Here is a 19109-nt window from a genome sequence, read left to right as displayed (position 1 = left end):
CTCTCCCTCCTTAGCCTTTTTCAGGCTCCGCATGCAGCATATGGACGTTCCCAGGCTGAGGGTCGAATTGGAGCTGTAGCTGCCCGCCTACACCACAGCCACAGCCATGCGGGATCCGAGCTGCATCTGTGACCTACATCACAGCTTATGGCAACCTGAGATCCTTAACCCACTAAGCAGGGACAGGGATCAAACCTGCGTCCTCATAGATACTAGCTGGGTTTGTTTTCTGCTGTGCCACAGCGGGAACGCTCCCCCCCCTTTTGAAATAACATTTTATTTTGTAATTGATAAAATGAAGACTTGGTGAAATGATATAATTTTTACTCCAAATTGCAGGATTTCTCTTTCTTTCTTTTTTCTTTTTCTTTTCTCTCTCTCTCTTTTTTTTTTTTTTTTTTTGGTCTTTTTAGGGCAGCACCTGTGGCATATGGAAGTTCCCAGGCTAGGGGTGGAATCAGAGTTGCATCTGCCTGTTACACCACAGGCACAGCAATGCGGGACCCAAGCCGAGTCTGCGGCCTACACCACAGCTCATAGCAACGCTGGATCCTTAGCCCACTGAACGGGGTCAGGGATGGAACCTGCATCCTTGTGGATACGAGTCAGGTTCTTAACCCGCTGAACCACAACAAGAACTCCCTGACCTGGTTTCTTTAAAACAGTTCCACCCATAAATATTAAGGCTCCACGCTTTCAAGGCTCATCTCTTAGGTAAGAGGCGGTAGTTTGCTCAAAGTGCACTCCTGAAATGATGACGGCACAGGAGGCGCTGCCGGTTGCTCTCACAGCCTAGGAAGAGAGGGTCTCCTCGGCACACACTGGGGGGCTAGAAGGTAGGAGGATGCAAACTCAGGCTTAGACAAGGGAATGCAGCTCCCACAGCCGCTGGTAAAACGCTTCAGCAGCACAGCCGTGATGACAACGACCCGCCCCTGGCAGAGCGCCCCGCCTGCATCACTCCTGCAGAGCCTCGGGGTCCCCCCGCCGCAGCACTCCCGGGGCCCAGCCCCCGACAGCAGCTCAGGGTACATACCCAGCGGGACTGGAGGGTCTGAAACTCCAAGCCAAAGTAGTCACATTCTATCAGATTCAAACGCTTCCACACTTGCGTCAGCAGCGTCTGCCCGGTGCATTTAGGCTGAGATGGGACAGGTGAGAAAAAGCATGAGGAGGATTAAAAGACCTTAAACAAGAAAGATTTACAAGCTCTGTGGTATAAAGTCACCCCCTGCATGTGAAACTATTACAAATACATGGCTTTCTAGGGCTGCACCCGCGGCGTGTGGACGTTCCCAGGCCAGCGGCTGAATCGGAGCTGCGGCGGCCGGCCTCCGCCACCGCTCACGGCTACACAGGATCCTGAACCCACTGAGCGAGGCCGGGGATGGAACCCGCGTTCTCACGGACACCAGCCGGGTTCGCTGAGCCACGATGGGAACGCCCTGTGACGTTACTACATCTAATTTCTTGCTTCACTTTCCCTTCTAGTAAAGCTCACAAACTGTCACAAAGCGAGTCAATGAGCCCGAGGCTCCTCGTGCTCAGAAACGGACGCCAAAATAAAGCTTAGAGTCGCTGCGATGCCGTATCCCCTGTGTCTTGGGGCATGGTTCTTTGGAAGCACTTGGGTTCAGTAAACATTTTATCAAAGGAGTCTGACGGTGGAGTCTCCCGGTCCACGTCTGCAGAGGACCCAGGACCCCGAGGAACCGCCTGACCTCTGGGCGCCTTCTGCGTGCTGGTCAGCGGGGCGGGGCGCTCAGCTCTCCGTTTAGAAGGAAAACGAGGTGGCTCCCTGGCTCGCACTAACTCCAGCGGCCGAAAGTCAGAGCGGAGGAGAGCACTTCTACGGCCTCCCTGAGCACAGCACAAAGGGAAACCGACGGATCGGATGAAGTAGAACGAAAACCTCCTGAGGAGAAACATTTGAGCCAAGTTACCACCTAGCAGCACATGGAAAACTATGATTTCTGTCTCACACTGCGCACGTGAATTGGGCGAAGACATACAAAAGCTATTAGGCACATAAAAAAGCCTCTGACAGCAGGACAGCTTAAACAGGCGGGCGTCGTTTTCACCCATCAAAAGGGCTGTGATGTTCGGGGGGGGGGGCATGGCGCCGGCACTGTGAGTGGCGGGGCTGTCGTCCCACTGCTGGGAGGACGTGGCAGGGGGCCTCCTGGGGGAGCCTGAAACCTCTTGGGGTGGGGGGGCTCACAGGTGCACACGCACCCTTCCCAGCAGCTCTGCTCTGGCACCTCCTCTGACGGATGATCTGAAACAGCCGCACAGGGTTGAGTAGAAAACGCAAGGACAGACGCAGCAGAGTTGCTAAAACAGAGAACAGTGTGCCCACAAGTTAAAAACGACGCCCCACCCTTTTTCTTCCTTTAGGCCGGGCCAGGGACCAGATCTGGGCTGCGGTCAAGACCTAAGCCGAAGCGGCAGCAACACCAGATCCTTGACCCACTGTGCCGGGCTGGGGATCGAACCTGTGTCCCAGGGCTCCCGAGACGCTGCGGGTCCCGTGCACCACAGCGGGAGCCCTGCGCACCCTTAAAAAGCACGAGAACTCTGTGCAAAGTCCAGGACTACAGTTTAGTCAAGAAAAAGAGGTTTCCGTCTCTAGGCAGTTAGGCCATCCGATTCAGCTTCACGAGCACCCCCGCCCCCTCAACCTGGAGGCCGCGCCCGGTCCAGGCGGGACAGGCGGTGAGGCCGATCAGTGTTGCCGCAGCCGTGACCTTCTTAGTTTTTAACAGCTGCATCTTTCACCAGAAGCGTGCACGTTATTTTTGCCACTGAAATGGGGAGAGGCAAAGCCGGAGCAGCAGGGCCCCCCTCGGGGACCTCGAGGAGAGGCCACGCACCGTCGTTTGCGGAATAACAGCCGCCCTTGGGCCCAACGAGGAGGCGCCCAGAGATGACACCACGGCGAGCAGCTGGAGGGACAGAGAGGCCAGCGACACAGCTCCCACGTCCAAACGCAGCGCCCCAAACGGCCTGGGACTGGTCAGCGGTGGGGACGTGCCCAGACGGTGGAGCATCCCACACCCCCTGGGCTGCATCACTGCCCTGTGCCATCCTGTCGCTGCCCCCCCAACCCCAGGCCCACAGGCAGCCCCCTCGCTCTAGGCCTGGAGGTGGGGGCGGGAAGGCTACCCAGGCAGGATGCCCCCAGGCCTCCCCTGCAGCTGGCCTGCACCCCCGCCTCCAGAACCTGCCAAGGCGCCATCTGTCACGTCCCCCGTGCCCGTGACTCCACCAGCCATCACGGGATGCGGTCATTGAACGGTGCGCTTCGGCCTGAGCATGAATCTGAGGCTGGAGCTGGTTCTCAGCCACCCCACCCCCCAGGCTGGTGCCACCACTGCCTGCTACCCGCAGCCCCCAGTCAACTGCCCGACCCCTGTGTGCAGTCAGGTGGGAAGCTCAACAGCCCCACGGAGCCCACCCACCAGCTGGCCAAGCCCTCTACCCACAGGGTCCAGGAGGCCTGCCGGGGACTGAGGGACGCCAACCAGAGCGAGTGCGCCACACAGAGGCATGTCCGCGGCCACGGCCACCGCAGCGTCCAACGCCTGGGGAGGAGCCCTCGGTCTGGGTACAGACGCACGTTCAACTCCATGTGCATCTGCAGAGATACACACCTACATACTATACACGTATGGACACGAGCACACTTGACGTCCCAGCCCCACAGGAACAGACACGCCCACGTCCCGTACGTGTACACAGACCTGAGTGAGCACACACACGACATCTAAGTCCCTGAATTATCCATTTATTTATTTTTTGTCTTTTTGCCTTTTCTAGGGCCACTTCCCGCAGCATATGGAGGTTCCCAGGCTAGGGGTCTAATCAGAGCTATTGCTGCCAGCCTACGCGAGAGCCACAGCAACGCGGGATCCGAGCTGTTCACTGCAACGCTGGATCGTTAACCCACCGAACAAGGGCAGGGATTGAACCTGCAACCTCGTGGTTCCTAGTCGGATTCATTAACCACTGCGCATGATGGGAACTCCTAAGTCCCTGAATTAGAACGAGCTACTAAAGCTTTCTAAATTGATTACTATCCTATGTTCAGGTAACAAAAGGAACTTTTTGCTGTGTATCACTTTGCTGTTAATACATAATTAACCCCCACAAAACTATCACAAACAGTCGTTCTCACAAACCATGTAGGAACAGACATTTCCAAAGTCATTTAAAGTAAAATCCAAGGTGACACTGATATGGGGGTGTCCCTTACATTTATTTAGGGAAAAGAGCCCCCAAACTCCAAACAACCCCCTACACCCTAATAGAAAAATTCATTCTTCTGGATATCAGTGAAAACATCCTAAGCAAAATATCAGCGAACGTCATCTTGGGAAAACAGAATGAGTGACACACCCTAACCCAGTCAAATTATTCAAAAAGAGAGGATAGTTCAGTATGATATTGGGCTGTTTATCATCACATGTTATTAATAGGCCTGCAGAAAAAAGATCCCATGGTTATTCCCAAAATCTGGGAATGCCGAGATGCTGAGGAGGCATCTGATCAAATTCAATTCCTTTTTTTCTTTGATATTTTATTTGCAGCACCCACGGCATGTGGGAGTTTCTGGGCCTGGGATCAAACCCTTGCACAGCAGTGACCCGAGCTGCCGCAGTGACAACCCCAGATCCTTAACCCACTGTGCCACAAGAGAACTCTGGAGCATCTATTTTCTTTCTTTTTAGGGCCGCACCCACAGCATAGGGAGGTTCCCAGGCTAGAGGTCAAATAGGAGCTGTAGCTGCCGGCCTGCGCCACAGCCACAGCAACACCAGATCCTTAACCCCCTAAGTGAGGCCAGGGGTCGAACCTGCATCCTCAAGGATACTAGTCGAGTTTGTAACCAGCTGAACAACGATGGGAACTGCCATTTTTTTCATTTTTTAGTTTTATCGAAGTGGTTGATTTACAGCGTTGTGAGGAATTCTGCCATAAAATAATGCGATTCAGTTACGCACGCGCACATCCACTCCTTTCTCAGATTCTTTTCCCACGTGGCTTGTCACAGAACACGGGGTGTGTGGACTCACTGGCCACAGGGACCTGTTGTGTGGTGCAGAAAGCTCGATCCTTGGTGAAACGGGAAGAGAGGCATGCGATTCCCTAACCTCTAGCAAGACACAGCGGCCGCCCCAGCGGCACACTCTGCCCTGAGTGATGCCAACCTCGAACCAGAAAGGAACGGAGGTGAGAACTGGAAACGAGGACGCGAGACGCCACTGCTGGCAGAGGGGAAAACATACTCGGAAAACCCAAGGCCGGCAATCAGAGAGCTGTCGTAAAAAAGATGAAATCAAGCTAGGTGACGGGGGAAGACTACCCAGATACTAGCGGCCTTCGCATACACGACTACCCACCGTTTTCAGGACGAAAAGGAAGAAACCAACCACATGCGTGACAGCAGTGGAAAAGCTGAAATACTGTAAGTCAACTACAGTGGAAAAAATAAAACCGTAAAAAGCAGAAGTATCTTGGAATAAACTTACACCAAGGGAAGCAGTGGAAAAGCTGAAATACTGTAAGTCAACTATAGTGGAAAAAATAAAACCGTAAAAAAGCAGAAGTATCTTGGAATAAACTTACACCAAGAGAAAGCTGTACGGAGAGAATTTTAAAACACTGACGAGAGAGCGAGAGAGCCAGCGAACAGAGGAAGAGGGAAACGGCAGCCCCCTTCCCGGAGAGAGGCGCCCGCAGACGCACTCATCGTCCTCGTTACCCCAGACTCCACGCAGCCCGAGAGGCACCAGCGGGCCCTCGGAGGGCCCGGCAGGCTGATTCTACAGTCAGCCATCTTTTAAATCCCAGAACTGCCAAGAAAACTCTGAAAAAGAAAAGAGAGGTCTCGCCGTATCAGATACGCAAGCTGTTGAAAGACCACGAGGCTTGGCACTGGCGCATGTCGACGCAGGCCAATCAGCGGAACAGAGTCAGAAGTGAAGACACAGACCCTGATATACACGATTGGCGGGGTGTCCGGTCCAGCAACTTCAAGTCACTCAGTGGGCAGAAAACGGCTCATTCAAAAAATATTACTGGGCATCCATCTGGAAAAACCAGGTTGCACCCTTATCTCACACCACCATTTCCAGACGAGCAACGCATCTAAACAGGATACATCTCCTCATCTAAGGGCTGCAGTGAGATAAAACCGCTTTATGTGCCGAGTGGGGAAAAGGCCGGTTTGGTCCCTTCAGCAGCTAAAAGCCACCGCAGTGATGGAACAACACAGAACTGAAGTCGCCTGCACAGAAAGAAACACTGTGAAGTCAAACACGTCTTCAAAGACAAACAGGGAAACGCTTTTGCAGCTCACAGCACAGACAAAGGGCCGATTTCTCCAGAAGAGGCCAAACTGCAGCTGAATAGAAAAATGGGGAGAAGGGCAGGCTGTTCACAAAAACGGAAGAACCTCCATGACGTCTGAACACACAAAAGAGGGTCACGGCGCTCACGCTTAGAGAGATGCAAATCGGAATGACACTGAGAGTCCACTGTTCTGCCCACGCAAGGGGCAGAGCTGGCTCTGACAGCCGCAGCGTGGGCCAGCGGGAGGAGCTGGGCGCCTCTGTGCAGGCTGCCCACGTACCAAGCTTCCACGTCCATGCCGTTCTCTTCAAGCCCCTCCTCTAAAAGCGTGCATTTCGCAGGTGCAAGGCCACGTCTACGGAACCATGTTTGTTACAGTAACGCTTCTACTGCAAATGATTAAACACACCCCAAATCGACAGGACAGGGCAGGCCGCCAAGCTCTGGCACATCAGGGACACTGGAGCAGTCAGACGGAGCTGTTCTCTGTGCACTAAAACGAGAAGACCTCTCAGACGAACTGTCCAGGGAGACGGGCGGGGAGCAGAACCGCTCGAGTGCCGCGGCTGTTCAGATGGAGACCTGCGAACAGCAGGTGTGAACCTCAGGCAGGTGCCCAGGCTCTCTGCCAGGGGCACGGCTCACTAGGAAGGCTGGTTCCAGAGAACCGAGCCATGCACTGCACACCACCCTATGGTTCCTGAAATTTCTACCATGCATGTGTACTAACCTATTTTTCAAGTCTACAGAACTTTAAAAAATGGAGTATGGCGTTCCAGCTGCGGCACAATGTGATTGGCAGCGTCTCTGCAGCGCTAGGACGAAGGTTTGAGCCTCTGCCGCACCGCCACGTCCCGGTGCAGTGGATTAAAGGATCTGGTGCTGCCGCTGCAGCGCAGGTTGCAGCTGTGGCTTGGGTCTGATCCCTGGCCTGAGGATGGGTCGGGGAGGGGGCTGTTGGTACCTAAGGGCCAAGTGCAGGATGTCAGAACCTGCTGGGGGGGGGGGGCAGGCGGTGAAGGGGTGGGTGGGAGTGGAGGGGAGGGCGGTGCGGGCAGACACCGCAGCCCAGACAGATGTCAGAGCAATGGGGAGCGGACCTGGCACAGAGGGCCACAGCCCCCAGCTCTTCTGCCAGAGGGCCTCGGACCAAGGGGGGCCCAGACACGCTGAGCCACAGAACAAGGAAGTGCCTGCAGAGAGGTGGGGACTCTGAGCGGGGCGCAGGGGCAGCTCCCGCCGGCCAAATCCAGGGTGTGGTGGGGGCAAACCCGCTGCACAGGAGTCCCCGAGTCCGTGTGGATAGAACTAAACAGATACACAGCAAGCTCAGTGAGCAGTGAGACACCGACACCCAACGTCCTTTGGAGTCCCTCTCGCTAACACAAATTCCACACGGAAAAGAGCGCCCTCCCTGGGAAGCCCGCAGTGGTCAGAGAACAGCCCAGAGACGGACACGGTGGACACGTGTGCCGCGCAGCAGGAGGCCGTGAGGCCGGCCCCGCTCCGGGCCGTCCCCGGACCCCCAGTCTCCCTCTGTTCGGGCTGCTGAAACGTAGGCTGCAGGGCTTTCAACAGACGCTGGGTCGTCACAGTCCGGAGGCTGCGTGTCCAGCATCAAGGTGCTGGGGGTGGGGCGGGAGGGGCTCGCTCCCCGGGCACAGGGGGGTCCTCACCTGCGGAAGGGGCCGGGGCTCCCCAGGCGCTCTTGCGGGAGGGCGCTGAGCCCATTCACGAGGCACCACCTGCACACCATCACTGTGGGGGCCAGGTTTCCACACGCGAACTCGGGGAGACACACATTCAGGCCAGAATACCTGCCCAAGATGACCTGGATCCAATCAGAAGGTCAATCTGAGGCTCGGCCACAAAATAACCTCCGTGATCTTCAGAAACATCAAGATCGTGAGGGTCACGGGCCACGGCGCAGAGGCAGGCCTGTCAGCTCCAGCCCTGGTCACGACGGACACTGGTGCGACCAAGCGGGGACCGGGCAGGAGGGTCAGACACGTGGAGTGCCCCGAATGACACTGAAGAAGCCCGTCCTTGTGGGCACACCCGTGAAGAACGGGGGCACTGGGGCGCCGCTGGCAAATCTCCGGTGAGTCAGGAAAGTCCTCTGCTCTGTGAGACGCGGACGCAAGAAACCAGAGGCAACGCAGACAGCCGGAAAGCTAGACCGAGCTCGTGGGCTGGAGAAGTGAACCCTGCGAATGCAATTACAGATTCAGGGCAATCCCATCAAATCACCAACGACATGCGGCAGAGAACTAGAACAAAACATTCGAAATCTGCATGGAATCGCAAAAGACCCTGGAAGGAAACCACTGACAAAGAGACAACCCATAGAACTGGGGTGAAATCTTTGCAAACAAGGCAACTGACAAGTGGTTAATCTCCAAAACATACAATCATTCGGCTTTACATTAAAAAAAAAAAACAACCCAATCAAAAATGGACAGAAGAGGGACTTCCTGTCATGGGGTGCAGTGGAAACGAATCCAACTAGGAGCCATGAGGTTGCGGGTTTGATCCCTGACCTCACGCAGTGGGTGAAGGATCTTGCGTTGCCATGAGCTGTGGTGCAGGCCGGTGGCTACAGCTCTGATTTGACCCCTAGCCTGGGAAGCTCCATATGCCGCAGATGCAGCCCTAAAAAAGACAAAAGGACACCCCCCAAAAAAATGGACAGAAGATCTAAACAGGCATTTCTCCAAAGAAGACATGAGCACATGAAAGCACATGAAAAGATGCTCAACAAAGCTAATTATTAAGGAAATGCAAATCAAAACCACAATGAGGTATCACCTTACACTGGTCAGAGTGGTCATCCTCAAAAATCTGCAAACAATACCTGGTGGAGAAGGTGAGGAGAAAAGGGAGGCTGCTACACCGCTGGTGGGAACGTAAGCTGGGGCATCCACCTCGGAGGACAGCAAGGAAGTTCCTTAAAAAGCTAAACATAGTGCTACCATATGACCTGGCCATGGCACTCCAGGGGGCCTCTCTGGAGAAAAGTGGAACGGGAAAAGATGCACCCATCCCATGATCACAATGGCCAACACGCAGAGGCAACCTAGATGCCCCTCGACAGAGGACTGGCTTGAGAAGACGTGGTCCATGCACACAACGGAGTATTACTCAGCCACCACAAAACCCATGAAACACCGTCATACTCGGTGTCATCAGAGAAAGACAAATAGCATACCGTGTCACTTGTACGTGGAATCGAATAAAAATGACAGAAGATAACTTTTTAGTAAGAAGAGACAAACTCACCATTTTGAAGTCAGATTTATGGTTACCACAGGGGAAACGGGGGCAGGGGGACTCATGAGGAGGAAGGCGCTGACACATACACCTACCAGGTACGCAACAGACGGCAAGGACCTCCGGCGCAGCACAGGGGACTCCGCCCAAGGTTCTGCGAGAACCCACTGGGGAGAGAATGGCTACGTGTCTATGCATAACTCATGCACTCTGCCGTACCCGAAACTACACGACACTGGCAGTCAGCCGACGGAAGAGGCGGACATCCAGGTGGAAAGCAGCGAACACCAACCCCTACCTCATGCCGCACGCAAATGTGAACACGAATATCACAAAGGTAGAACAGTCAAGCTTCGGTAGGTCAACTGTTTCTTAAGCAGGACACAAAAAGCACTAGCTATAGAAGAGTGAGCAACTCATTGGACTGCCCGCAAATCACACACGTCTGTACATCAGACGTTACTGTGAAGACAGGAGAAAGGCACGTCGGAGGCTAGGAGATCTTTGTAACTCGAAAGTCCGACAGAGGCCCTAAAGCCGGCACGTGTTTCGGGCCCGGCCATCACGAGGAAAAGTCAGACGATACAGGGCAAGGAAAACGGCAGCAACACCAACGGGCGCTGGACAGGAGAGGATTCCGCAGGGGGCAGTAAACAGCAGGAGTCGGCCGACGTGACACCAGGGACGCTCGCTGGACCGGAGCCCCCAGGGTCCGAGCGCAAGAGGACAGACGATGCGGGGCGCGGGCTGCAGCCCCCGCCGGGGGTTCAATCTACCGCCTCGAGAAAACCCGCCAACTGGGCGCCGAGGCTGCGCGGGCTCTGGGCGCCGCAGAAGCGGCTGTTCCCGTGCCGCAGAGCCGCCCTGCGCGGCGGGCAAGGCGGCCCAGAGCGGCACCAACGGCAGGCAGGCTGTTTAAGGACAGACGCGACCCAACCCGACCCGACCCAGCCGCCAGGAAGAGTCGGCCGCGTCTGGCACCAGCGCCGCGGGCGGCCCCGTGCTCCGCATTCACGCCCAGCGGAGTGGCCGACGGTCGACGCTGCCTGAGCCAACAGACCCGTGAGGACCCAGACTTCCCCCCCAAACCCGGGCTGGGGGGGCAACGGCACTAAGAACATGGTGCGCACGCGAATTTAGGTTAAAAACTGAACTTTTCGGTTCAGTTTCCATTTTCCCAGTTGGTCGCACCATTAGCGCTCTTCTCCAAGCTCAGACACGAAGCATGCTGCCGACCATTTACGTCGGGAACGGTGCTGGGGAAGACTCTGTCCGGACGACACTGGGCGACAGAAGCTTGGCTAACAAAGTGCTCTTTGTCCCCAGCAGTGGGACGCTCTTCTCAAAAACGCCTGGTTCTGTTCTGAAACTGGCGGGCCTCACGGCCCGTTGACAGCTCCTCTGACAAACTGCAAAACGTTTCCTCCCTTACGAATGACACTCGTCGCTTCGTTACTTAAGGGTTTTCTTGTCTAATAATTAGATCAACCGCAAATTTCCTTTTACAATATACTAGCCCACAAAAGTCATCTCGAGGGCTCAGAGGCAGCTGGCTCCATTCATTCCAGATGCTTTGAAAGGTTACCTCATTTCTGGAGTTCCCGTCGTGGCTCAGTGGTAATGAATCCAACTAGGATCCATGAGGATGTGGGTTCGATCCCTGGCCTCGCTCAGTGGGTCAGGGATCTGGTATGGCTGTGCCTGTGGTGTAGGCCAGCAGCTGTAGCTATGATTTGACCCCTGGCCTGGGAACCTCCATATGCCAAGGATGTGGACCTAAAAAGCAAAAAAAAAGAGAGAGAAAGGCCACGGCGTTTCTGATGGGCGTTTCGCACTCACTCTGGTGTACGCTTTCAAATCCGAGGTTCTCACATGTTCCTAAAATTCTGGTCCGAGGTCCACCTCCAGCTGCGTGTTAAGCCCAAGGGGCTGCGTCAGGTCCGAGAGCAGGAAGAGCGTGCTGCATCCCCTGCTCCAGAAGCTTCTGGCTCGCATCCCCGCACAGAGGGTCCTGGACCCCAATCTCGACCGCAGACGGGGGCATAAATGAGCTTGCGAGGCATGGGTGTGCTGGTGCCCCAGCTCTTTCTATGGTGGCTCCCCCTCAAGTACAGGACAGCCTGAACCCTCCCGCCGGGCCCTGTTAAATGCGCGCGCTGGCCGCCTACTCGATGGCTCTCTGCTCCAAGCCCGTCCCTCTCCACCGGGCCTGGTGGTCCTGGGACAGGACCTGTGGACCTTCCTCTCTGACGGGCCGGGAGCCTCCGGGGGGGCCCTCCTGAGACTCTCGCTCAAGGTGCAGCCCTGCCCGCGGGCAGCGTCCAGCCTGCAGCCTGGTCCCGGGCACCAGAGCCACCGTCCCCACCGCCAGGGTCCAAGCCTCTTCCAAGTATGCGCGGCGGCTGGCGCAGCTCCCGCTCCGTATCTGTAGTCTCTCCTCGGCCGCCGGCAGTGGCCCGTCTCTACTGCCAACTCCTACTCCAACTCCAACTCTACGGCCAACTCCTACTCCAGCCACCTTCCCAGCCCCCAGAGGGCTCGGCCGCAGGCCCTGGAAACCGCAGGCCCCGGTGTGTGCAGCCGTCCTGTCTTCAGCCTAGAGAGGAGACTTGCAAACAGGGGAGGAAAGCGCCAAACCCACAGCAGCCTCCTGTACCGCCATGTGCTGCCAGCAGCGACGCAAAGGAAGGGGCACGGGCTTTACAGAGGGCACGGCCAGGCTGCGGCCCCAAAGCCACCGAGACCAAGAGAAAGCACGCGCTTCCTCGTCAGCCGTACCAACCCCGCGCTGTCAAGGTTCACTCCCGCACCTGCAGGAGGGAAAGGCTTGCGGGATGGAGCGGACCCGTGCGACGGGACGGCGAGTGCTGCTCACGCCAACACAAGACTCCCGGCCTGGAGGCTGATCGGGATGTCACTTCGGAACGCAGGAGACTAACGCCTTAGTTTGTTCCCTCTGTGCTGAACTGACTGAATTTTTTATTCTGAGCGTGTATTAATTTCATAATTTATTTATGTATGTATTTATTTTTGTCTTTTTGCCTTTTCTAGGGCTGCTCCCGCTGCATATGGAGGTTCCCAGGATAGGGGTCTCATCAGAGCTGCAGCCGCTGGCCTACACCAGAGCCACAGCAATGCGGGATCCAAGCCGCGTCTGCAACCTACACCACAGCCACAGCTACGCCAGATCCTTAACCCACTGAGCGAGGCCAGGGATCAAACCCACAACCTCATGGTTCCTAGTCGGACTTGTTAACCACTGAGCCACAACGGGGACTCCAATTTTATAATTAAAAAAAAAAAAAAAAAAAAACTTTCTAGGGTGGAAAATGCAAAAAAAAAAAAAAAACCAGCACAAAACACTTTACTTTATAAATCCAGTTGATTTGAATAATTAAAAATAACAGCATCAATTTCTAAACTGTAGAAAATTTATAGCAATGAAAACTTTGGTTTTCTAGAATTTTACACAGTAACAATCTTCCAAAAGCAGTTTACTCTCCTACTGCGTTCTGAGGTCTCTGCTCTCACCTGATTCCACCAAAGGACAAACTGAAGACTTGTAGAAGCCTGTGCTTGCAGCAAGAGTCTCTCCAAGACGTCTTTATTCTTTACGTTAACACGCTACCAAGTTCAGCTGTCTCTTAGTACCTTGTATAATTTATGGTTTCACTTCATGACACAATTTGGATTCCCAGCTCCATTTAGGATATGTTCCCACTACTTTATATGGTTTTTAAAGATGTACAACTGATGCAGGTCTAAGCCGGAAGCAAACAGCTTCAAAGCTGACTACCCTTGATTTAACGTTTGATTTAAAAGAGCTCACACTCCAGCATATTTTCCAGAAGGACAGCAGCGTCTAGAGCCTTAAGCTTCTTCTGAGTTGTCTTAACTGAAAATTCCTTCGGAAAAAAAAAGGCTTTTCTTCTGCTACAAAAATTTGACTTTACCAGTTTCAAATATCAAAAGATGCAAAAAAGCATATGGCCACATATCAGTCAGCCAAACAAAGGCAAAAAAATATTAATTTTGAGGAAACATTATAAATATCTACAAAGGAAACACTAAAAACGTATGTTTCATTATGATTTTTTTTTTTTTTTTGCTTTTTTAGGGCTGCACCCGTGGCACATGGAGGTTCCCCAGCAAGGGGTCAGTCGGAGCCATAGCTGCTGGCCTACACCACAGCTCACGGAAACGCTGGGTCCTGAACCCACTGATCGAAGCCAAGGATTGAACCCGCAACCTCATGGTTCCTAGTTGGATTTGTTTCCTCTGTGCCACGACAGGAACTCCTTAAATTTGTTTTGGAAAAGGATCTCTTTGGTTCATCCATGGAGTTGTGACAGAAGTGCACACTGGGCTTCAGAGAAGGGCCCAACCCAGGGCGGTTTGAGACAGTGGCCCCAGGACGTTCTTTCTGACTGTCACTGACATTGGAAAAAGCCCTCGAGTAGGGCTGGGACCCTCTCTGCCACTGTGGCAAAATGAAGCTGTGTTATATGAAGTACAAGTTAAACGCACGAGAGCATAACACATGTGCAAAGAACGTTCCAGCACCAACAGTCTGGAAGCACCTTCGGATGTCGCTCACGTCTCTCTCTGTGACCAGTCAAGAGCTCGCTAAAAACAAAAGCCATGACGACCACAGCCCCGGAGCCAAGGACCAGGATGGTTTAAAAGGCCGCCTCCTTGGCCACCAACTGGCACCTCTGACACTGGCAGCCCGAGCGCAGCGGTGCACAGAAGGGCCGCAGCAGCAGCAGCCGGAGCCCTGGCTCTGGTCCAGAGTCCCAGGCCCTGGGTGCACATCTCCCTCTGTCTCCGCCTGGGGGCCCGCCACGGACCTCGGACGCGCCTGAGGGGAGGGTGTCCCATCTGCGGGCGTGTCCACAATGCGACCCCTCCCTGCTTTGTTCTGTCTCCTGCGGGCCGGCTGGCCTCGCTGCGGCGGCCAGACTCTGCTCTCCTGCGTGAAGACGAGAGGCCTCAGAGGAGCGCCCTCCAGGCCCGAAGCTGAAGCGCCGTGCGTCCTGGCTGGTCCTCGCGGCAGGGCCCTCGAGGGGCCCATAGGCGGGCAGCCTCCCCGGAGCGGGCGGATGGGGGCACAGGCGCCAGCCCCAAGGATGTGCATGAGACGCCGCGCCCGTGGACGCGCGAAGGCTCGAGAAAGGAGGGAGAACGGCACCCCCGCCAACCCGCTTCCGGGAGCCGGGGACACTGTCCGAAAACGACCACCACCACCAGCCAGACCAAAAATCCCCGCGGAAGTGATGCTGCAGGGGCCCGAGGAGGCCGTGCCTCCTGGGGCAGGAGGGCCTGACGCTGTCCAGCGAGTGGGAGGCTGGGGCGGGGGGTGAGGTCCCACCCAGATCAGCTGAGGGCTCCTGCTTTAAAGGTGCTCCTGGTGACTCCACTTTGCGGCAGGCGTCAGAGGCCCACCGAGGCGGGGTGGCTGCAGGAGGGGGCGGCAGACTGGCACGGCCCGCTGGCGGCCGTGGTCAGGACAGAGACAGCCCCAGGGCCAGGTCCACAACCGGCCTGCATGGGGCAGCTGCACCTGTGGACGCTGCGGGGAAGAGAGAGACCCCGGGGGACCAGGCGCTGCTGGGCGGGAGGGAGAGCGGCGCAGACACCGGCCGGCTGGCAGCGCGGTGCGGTGCAGGGCACGGGACGGAGCCAGCGCCGCCCTGGGGGGGCTACCGCCTGCCACCAGGACGTCTGCGCTGTGTCAGCCGCGCAGGTGCGCACAGTGACACCCACAGACTGTCCCCAGCAGCACAGCGTCTACCATCCGGGGGCGCGAGCCCCGTGCTCACCTGCAGAACACACTCCGGCACATTCAGGAAGCCTGGGGCTCAGGGACCAGCGTGGGCAGACAGGCCACGGGGCGTGTGCCCACAGGGCCCAGCAGGAAGGGACGCGCTCGGAGGTCATCCTGCCGGGTCACAGGTCCGGGTGGGCCCGAGCAAGCTGTCCCCAGACTTGAGACAGCAGTGGCAGAGGGTCCTGGCCGGCCCCACGTGGTTCGTCATTCGGGAGAGAGAAGGAAGCCGACCGCAGGATGGGGCGAGCAGGCCGAGCCTGGGAGGCCTGAAGGAGAGACGCCCGGGCAAGTGTCGCCCTCGAGGAGGTGGCTCCATGTGGGGAGCTGGGCCAAGAAGGTCGGCATCTGAAACTTCTGGGAGGGATGGAGGCCCAGGGGGATCGCGATTCGAAGGCCAAACGGCACGTCCGTCGAAGCTCTTGCAGCTCCTGAGCGTGCAGGACAGCAGACGCAAGTTCTTCCTGATTAGAAAGGAGCGCCCTGTGAGCAGAGCAGGGGCTCACCCGTCGGAGGGGCCGGCGTCACCTGTGTCACCTGCTGGCTCCTGCTGGGGCTGCCAGGGATGGAAGCCCATCGGATGGTACACACAGCGTCACAGGTTCCGACGATGCCACAGGCAGGTGTCATGAACATGGCTGTTGGCTGACGCCCTGAGATGACTGCCAGTCCCTTTACACGGCCGTGGTGGCTTCTCGGGCAGTGCTGCCCAACCCTCTTATGTTTGTCGCCAGCCATCTCGCACAGGCACACCAGCCAGCCTGCAGGCGTGTTTCTGCACGTGCGTGTGTGCTGGAGCTTCAACACAACTGGGGGAACGCCCTCCTCCCTGCCTTACACTCCCTGCCACATTCCTGAGCATCAGGGTCAAGAAAACAGATCAGCTTTCCAAGACGAAATAATAGGTTTCAGAGCTAGGACAGAATCGCCTCATAGCTGTGCATCCCAGAACCAAATAAGAGCTCTTGATACAGCCTGTGTTATCCACACTTCTGATGCTCCGTTCTAATTCTTCTGAGATGAGGCTGAAGTTCTCAGCCGTTTATGTGCCGTATTTAGGAGGTTCGTGTGGAAGCAGTGACAAACATCTGGCTATGATACTTTCTGGAATTCCAGCTATTTCTTCCTGGCCAGAAAGAAAACATTAAGTTTTCACTGGAAGAGCAATTTCAAGTCTGCCAGCACGGAACTTCATGACTGAGAATCCGTCCTCCTACTGCCCACATTTAAGCGAAAGCTTCTCCGATTCCTAAGGAAAGCCCACTCTGGAAATTCTGAGTTAAGCAAAGGGGGACTTGAGCACAGAGATGAGCGGGCGCGGGCGGCCGGAGGGCGACGGGCACCCCGGCCCCTTGCTCCCGGGTGCCGCCCGCGCCTGCTCCCTGCGGCCAAACTGCATCCAGCCCACCCTTCCAGAGCCCGAATCGTGCCTTCCACCATCCTGGCGTCCGGGGAGCAGACGAGCTCCCACTCACATCAGTTCTTAGGCAGCAGATGACCGACTGGCGAAGCGTCGATTCTCCAGGCCCCTCGGCCTCTGTGACCCGGGGGGCGGGGGGGGGGGGGGCGCTGGCCAGCTGCACCCTTGCCCTGGGCCGCGTGGCACCCCTTCCACCTCCCCACTCCGCTTCTGCGCACAGGACAGGGCGAGCCGGCGCCTGGCTGCCGGATGGCTTTTCTCACGGCTCAGAAAAAAGACTTCCTAGAACTGAGCTGGCTAATTTCAAAACCACGGAATTCATTTAATTAATGGAAAACAAATCCTGGCTTCACTAGATCAAAGAAGTGGCCACTGACCGACCTCTGGGTGGCCAAGCGGCCCAGCAGTGAACGTCAACTGCACTTAAAATGAAACGCAGTTGAAGCCACACAGACAGCACCGCCCAAACCCGCATACCGATTTCTCTCCCTTGCTTTGCGTCCCCCCCACAAACAGTTGTTTTCTCCCCCTTTTGATGGTTGCACCTGTGGGATATGGACGTTCACAGCCCGGGGCTGGAACTGGAGCTGCCACTGAGGTCGACACCGCAGCCGCTTACGCAGCAGCTTGTGGCAACGCCGGATAAAAAGAAGTATTTTAACTAGTAACCACCACAAAGACCCACGGAGAGTGTCTTACTCCACGATCTCACATAGCCCGACAAGCCTGGGTTGTTGCAGCAAATAACCCCACGCAGATGAGGGTGAATCACAGACACTGGCAGCTACTGCTCACCAAGGAGACACCGATTTAAAAACAGTGTCGATTAAAGCCCCGGGCTCTGTACGCTTACACCCCTCTGAAGGGAACTTCGAAACGTCTACAAAGCTGAAGAGGAAGCTCCCTGTCAGCTGCATCCCCGAGCTCGGTGGCCTCTGCTCGGCTTTCTCCGTGGTCCTCGCCACTCCGTGTGTGGCCACTTCCTAACGACTCACCATCTGCCCAGGGAGCGCCCCGAGGTAACTTCTTAAGGTACAATTCTTGTATTTTTGGCTCAAAACCCTTTTCTTTAGCCATGAAAAATGTTTAAATTTCATTTTAAACCACAATGAGATACCACTTCAAAGCCACTAGGATGGCCAGAACCAGAAAGCCAGACCGGGAGCTCCCGTCGCAGCGCAGCGGAAGCAAATCTGACTAAGAACCATCAGGTTGTGGGTTCGATCCCTGGTCTCACTCTGTGGGTTAAGGATCCGGTGTTGCTGTGAGCTGTGGTGTAGGTCACAGACGTGGCTCGGATCCCACATTGCTGTGGCTGTGGTGTAGGCTGTTAGCTGCAGCTCCGATTTGACCCCTAGCCTGGGAACCTCCATATGCTGCAGGTGTGGCCCTAAAAAGACAAAACATAAATAAATAAAATAAAATTCATTAAAAAAAAAAAGCCAGTGTGCATGTGGGCGGGTGGAAGGGCTGGCAGCCCACGGACTGCGAGGGTGAAGAGGCTGCAGCCACTCTGCAGCCAGGCTGCCAGTGGCTCAGACAATCGCACAGGAGGTGCCCACGCACAGCTGCCTGCAGACGCCCGTCCACACACACACCTGCGCGCGAAGTCTGGAGCGGCGTGAGCCTGGGAGCCCACAGCCGGTGATGGGTGGCCCGAGTGTGGCAAAGTGATGCAGCGTGACACTACTGGGCCGTGAAGAGGAGAAGGGCCCTGCGGCGACGTGGACAGCACGGGCGGGGCAAGCCGCTGCGTCCCCCGGGTGCCAGAGGCCCGTCTGTCACAGAAGACTACACGGGGAGGGAGGGCCGCAGCAGGGACACCTGTGGGGACAGCACGCAGGTGACCGCTTGCTTGGAGCTGGGGGGGAGGACCGAGGGCTCCGGGGGGGACAGCTAAAGGGCAGGCGGCCTCCTTGTGGGGTGCCAAAAATGCTCCACGAGCGGCCGCGCTCCTCTGCAACTCTGTCACCCTGAACGGTGCGCTTCGGGTGCGCGACTCCGCGGGGCGGTGACCCTGTGGCCATCCAGCTGCGACAAAGCGTGCGCTCAGCCCGCCCCCAGCACCACCGGTCGATCAGCAGGCAGGACCCAGGGGTTCTCGGATCCAGAAGGAAAGGGACGAGGAACGCTCCCGCGGGGTCTGGGCAGCCGTCCTGGCCCCGGGGCCGCGGCAGAGCCGGGCCCCCTGAGCGCAGGCAGCCGGGCCGCCGAGGCGCCTCCTCTGGCCGCGGGGAG

The 19109-nt window shown here is 56.4% G+C and overlaps 1 protein-coding gene across 50 annotated transcripts in view; it reads right to left on the bottom strand.

Annotated features, from left to right (window-relative positions):
- FARP2 (FERM, ARH/RhoGEF and pleckstrin domain protein 2) overlaps nt 1-19109 on the bottom strand; it is an 83754-nt gene that overhangs the window by 48308 nt on the left and 16337 nt on the right. For all 50 annotated transcript variants that reach the window (XR_014830358.1, XR_014830357.1, XR_014830366.1 and 47 more), the window contains one exon: nt 1037-1141. Coding sequence is in view for 15 of the 50 variants with exons in the window: in XM_085000820.1 (XP_084856946.1) it covers nt 1037-1141 (105 nt within the window). In the remaining 35 variants the exon portion in view is untranslated. The remainder of the gene's footprint in view (nt 1-1036; nt 1142-19109) is intronic.

The sequence above is a fragment of the Sus scrofa genome, chromosome 15, assembly GCF_054392235.1.
Source record: "Sus scrofa isolate SSC_HxYL_T2T_F1_AM1 chromosome 15, Sscrofa_HxYL_maternal_Yorkshire_Landrace_v2.0, whole genome shotgun sequence".
NCBI classification, from domain to species: Eukaryota; Metazoa; Chordata; class Mammalia; order Artiodactyla; family Suidae; genus Sus; species Sus scrofa.
Note: the sequence above shows the minus strand (reverse complement) of the source record. Positions and strands in the feature narration are given on the sequence as shown.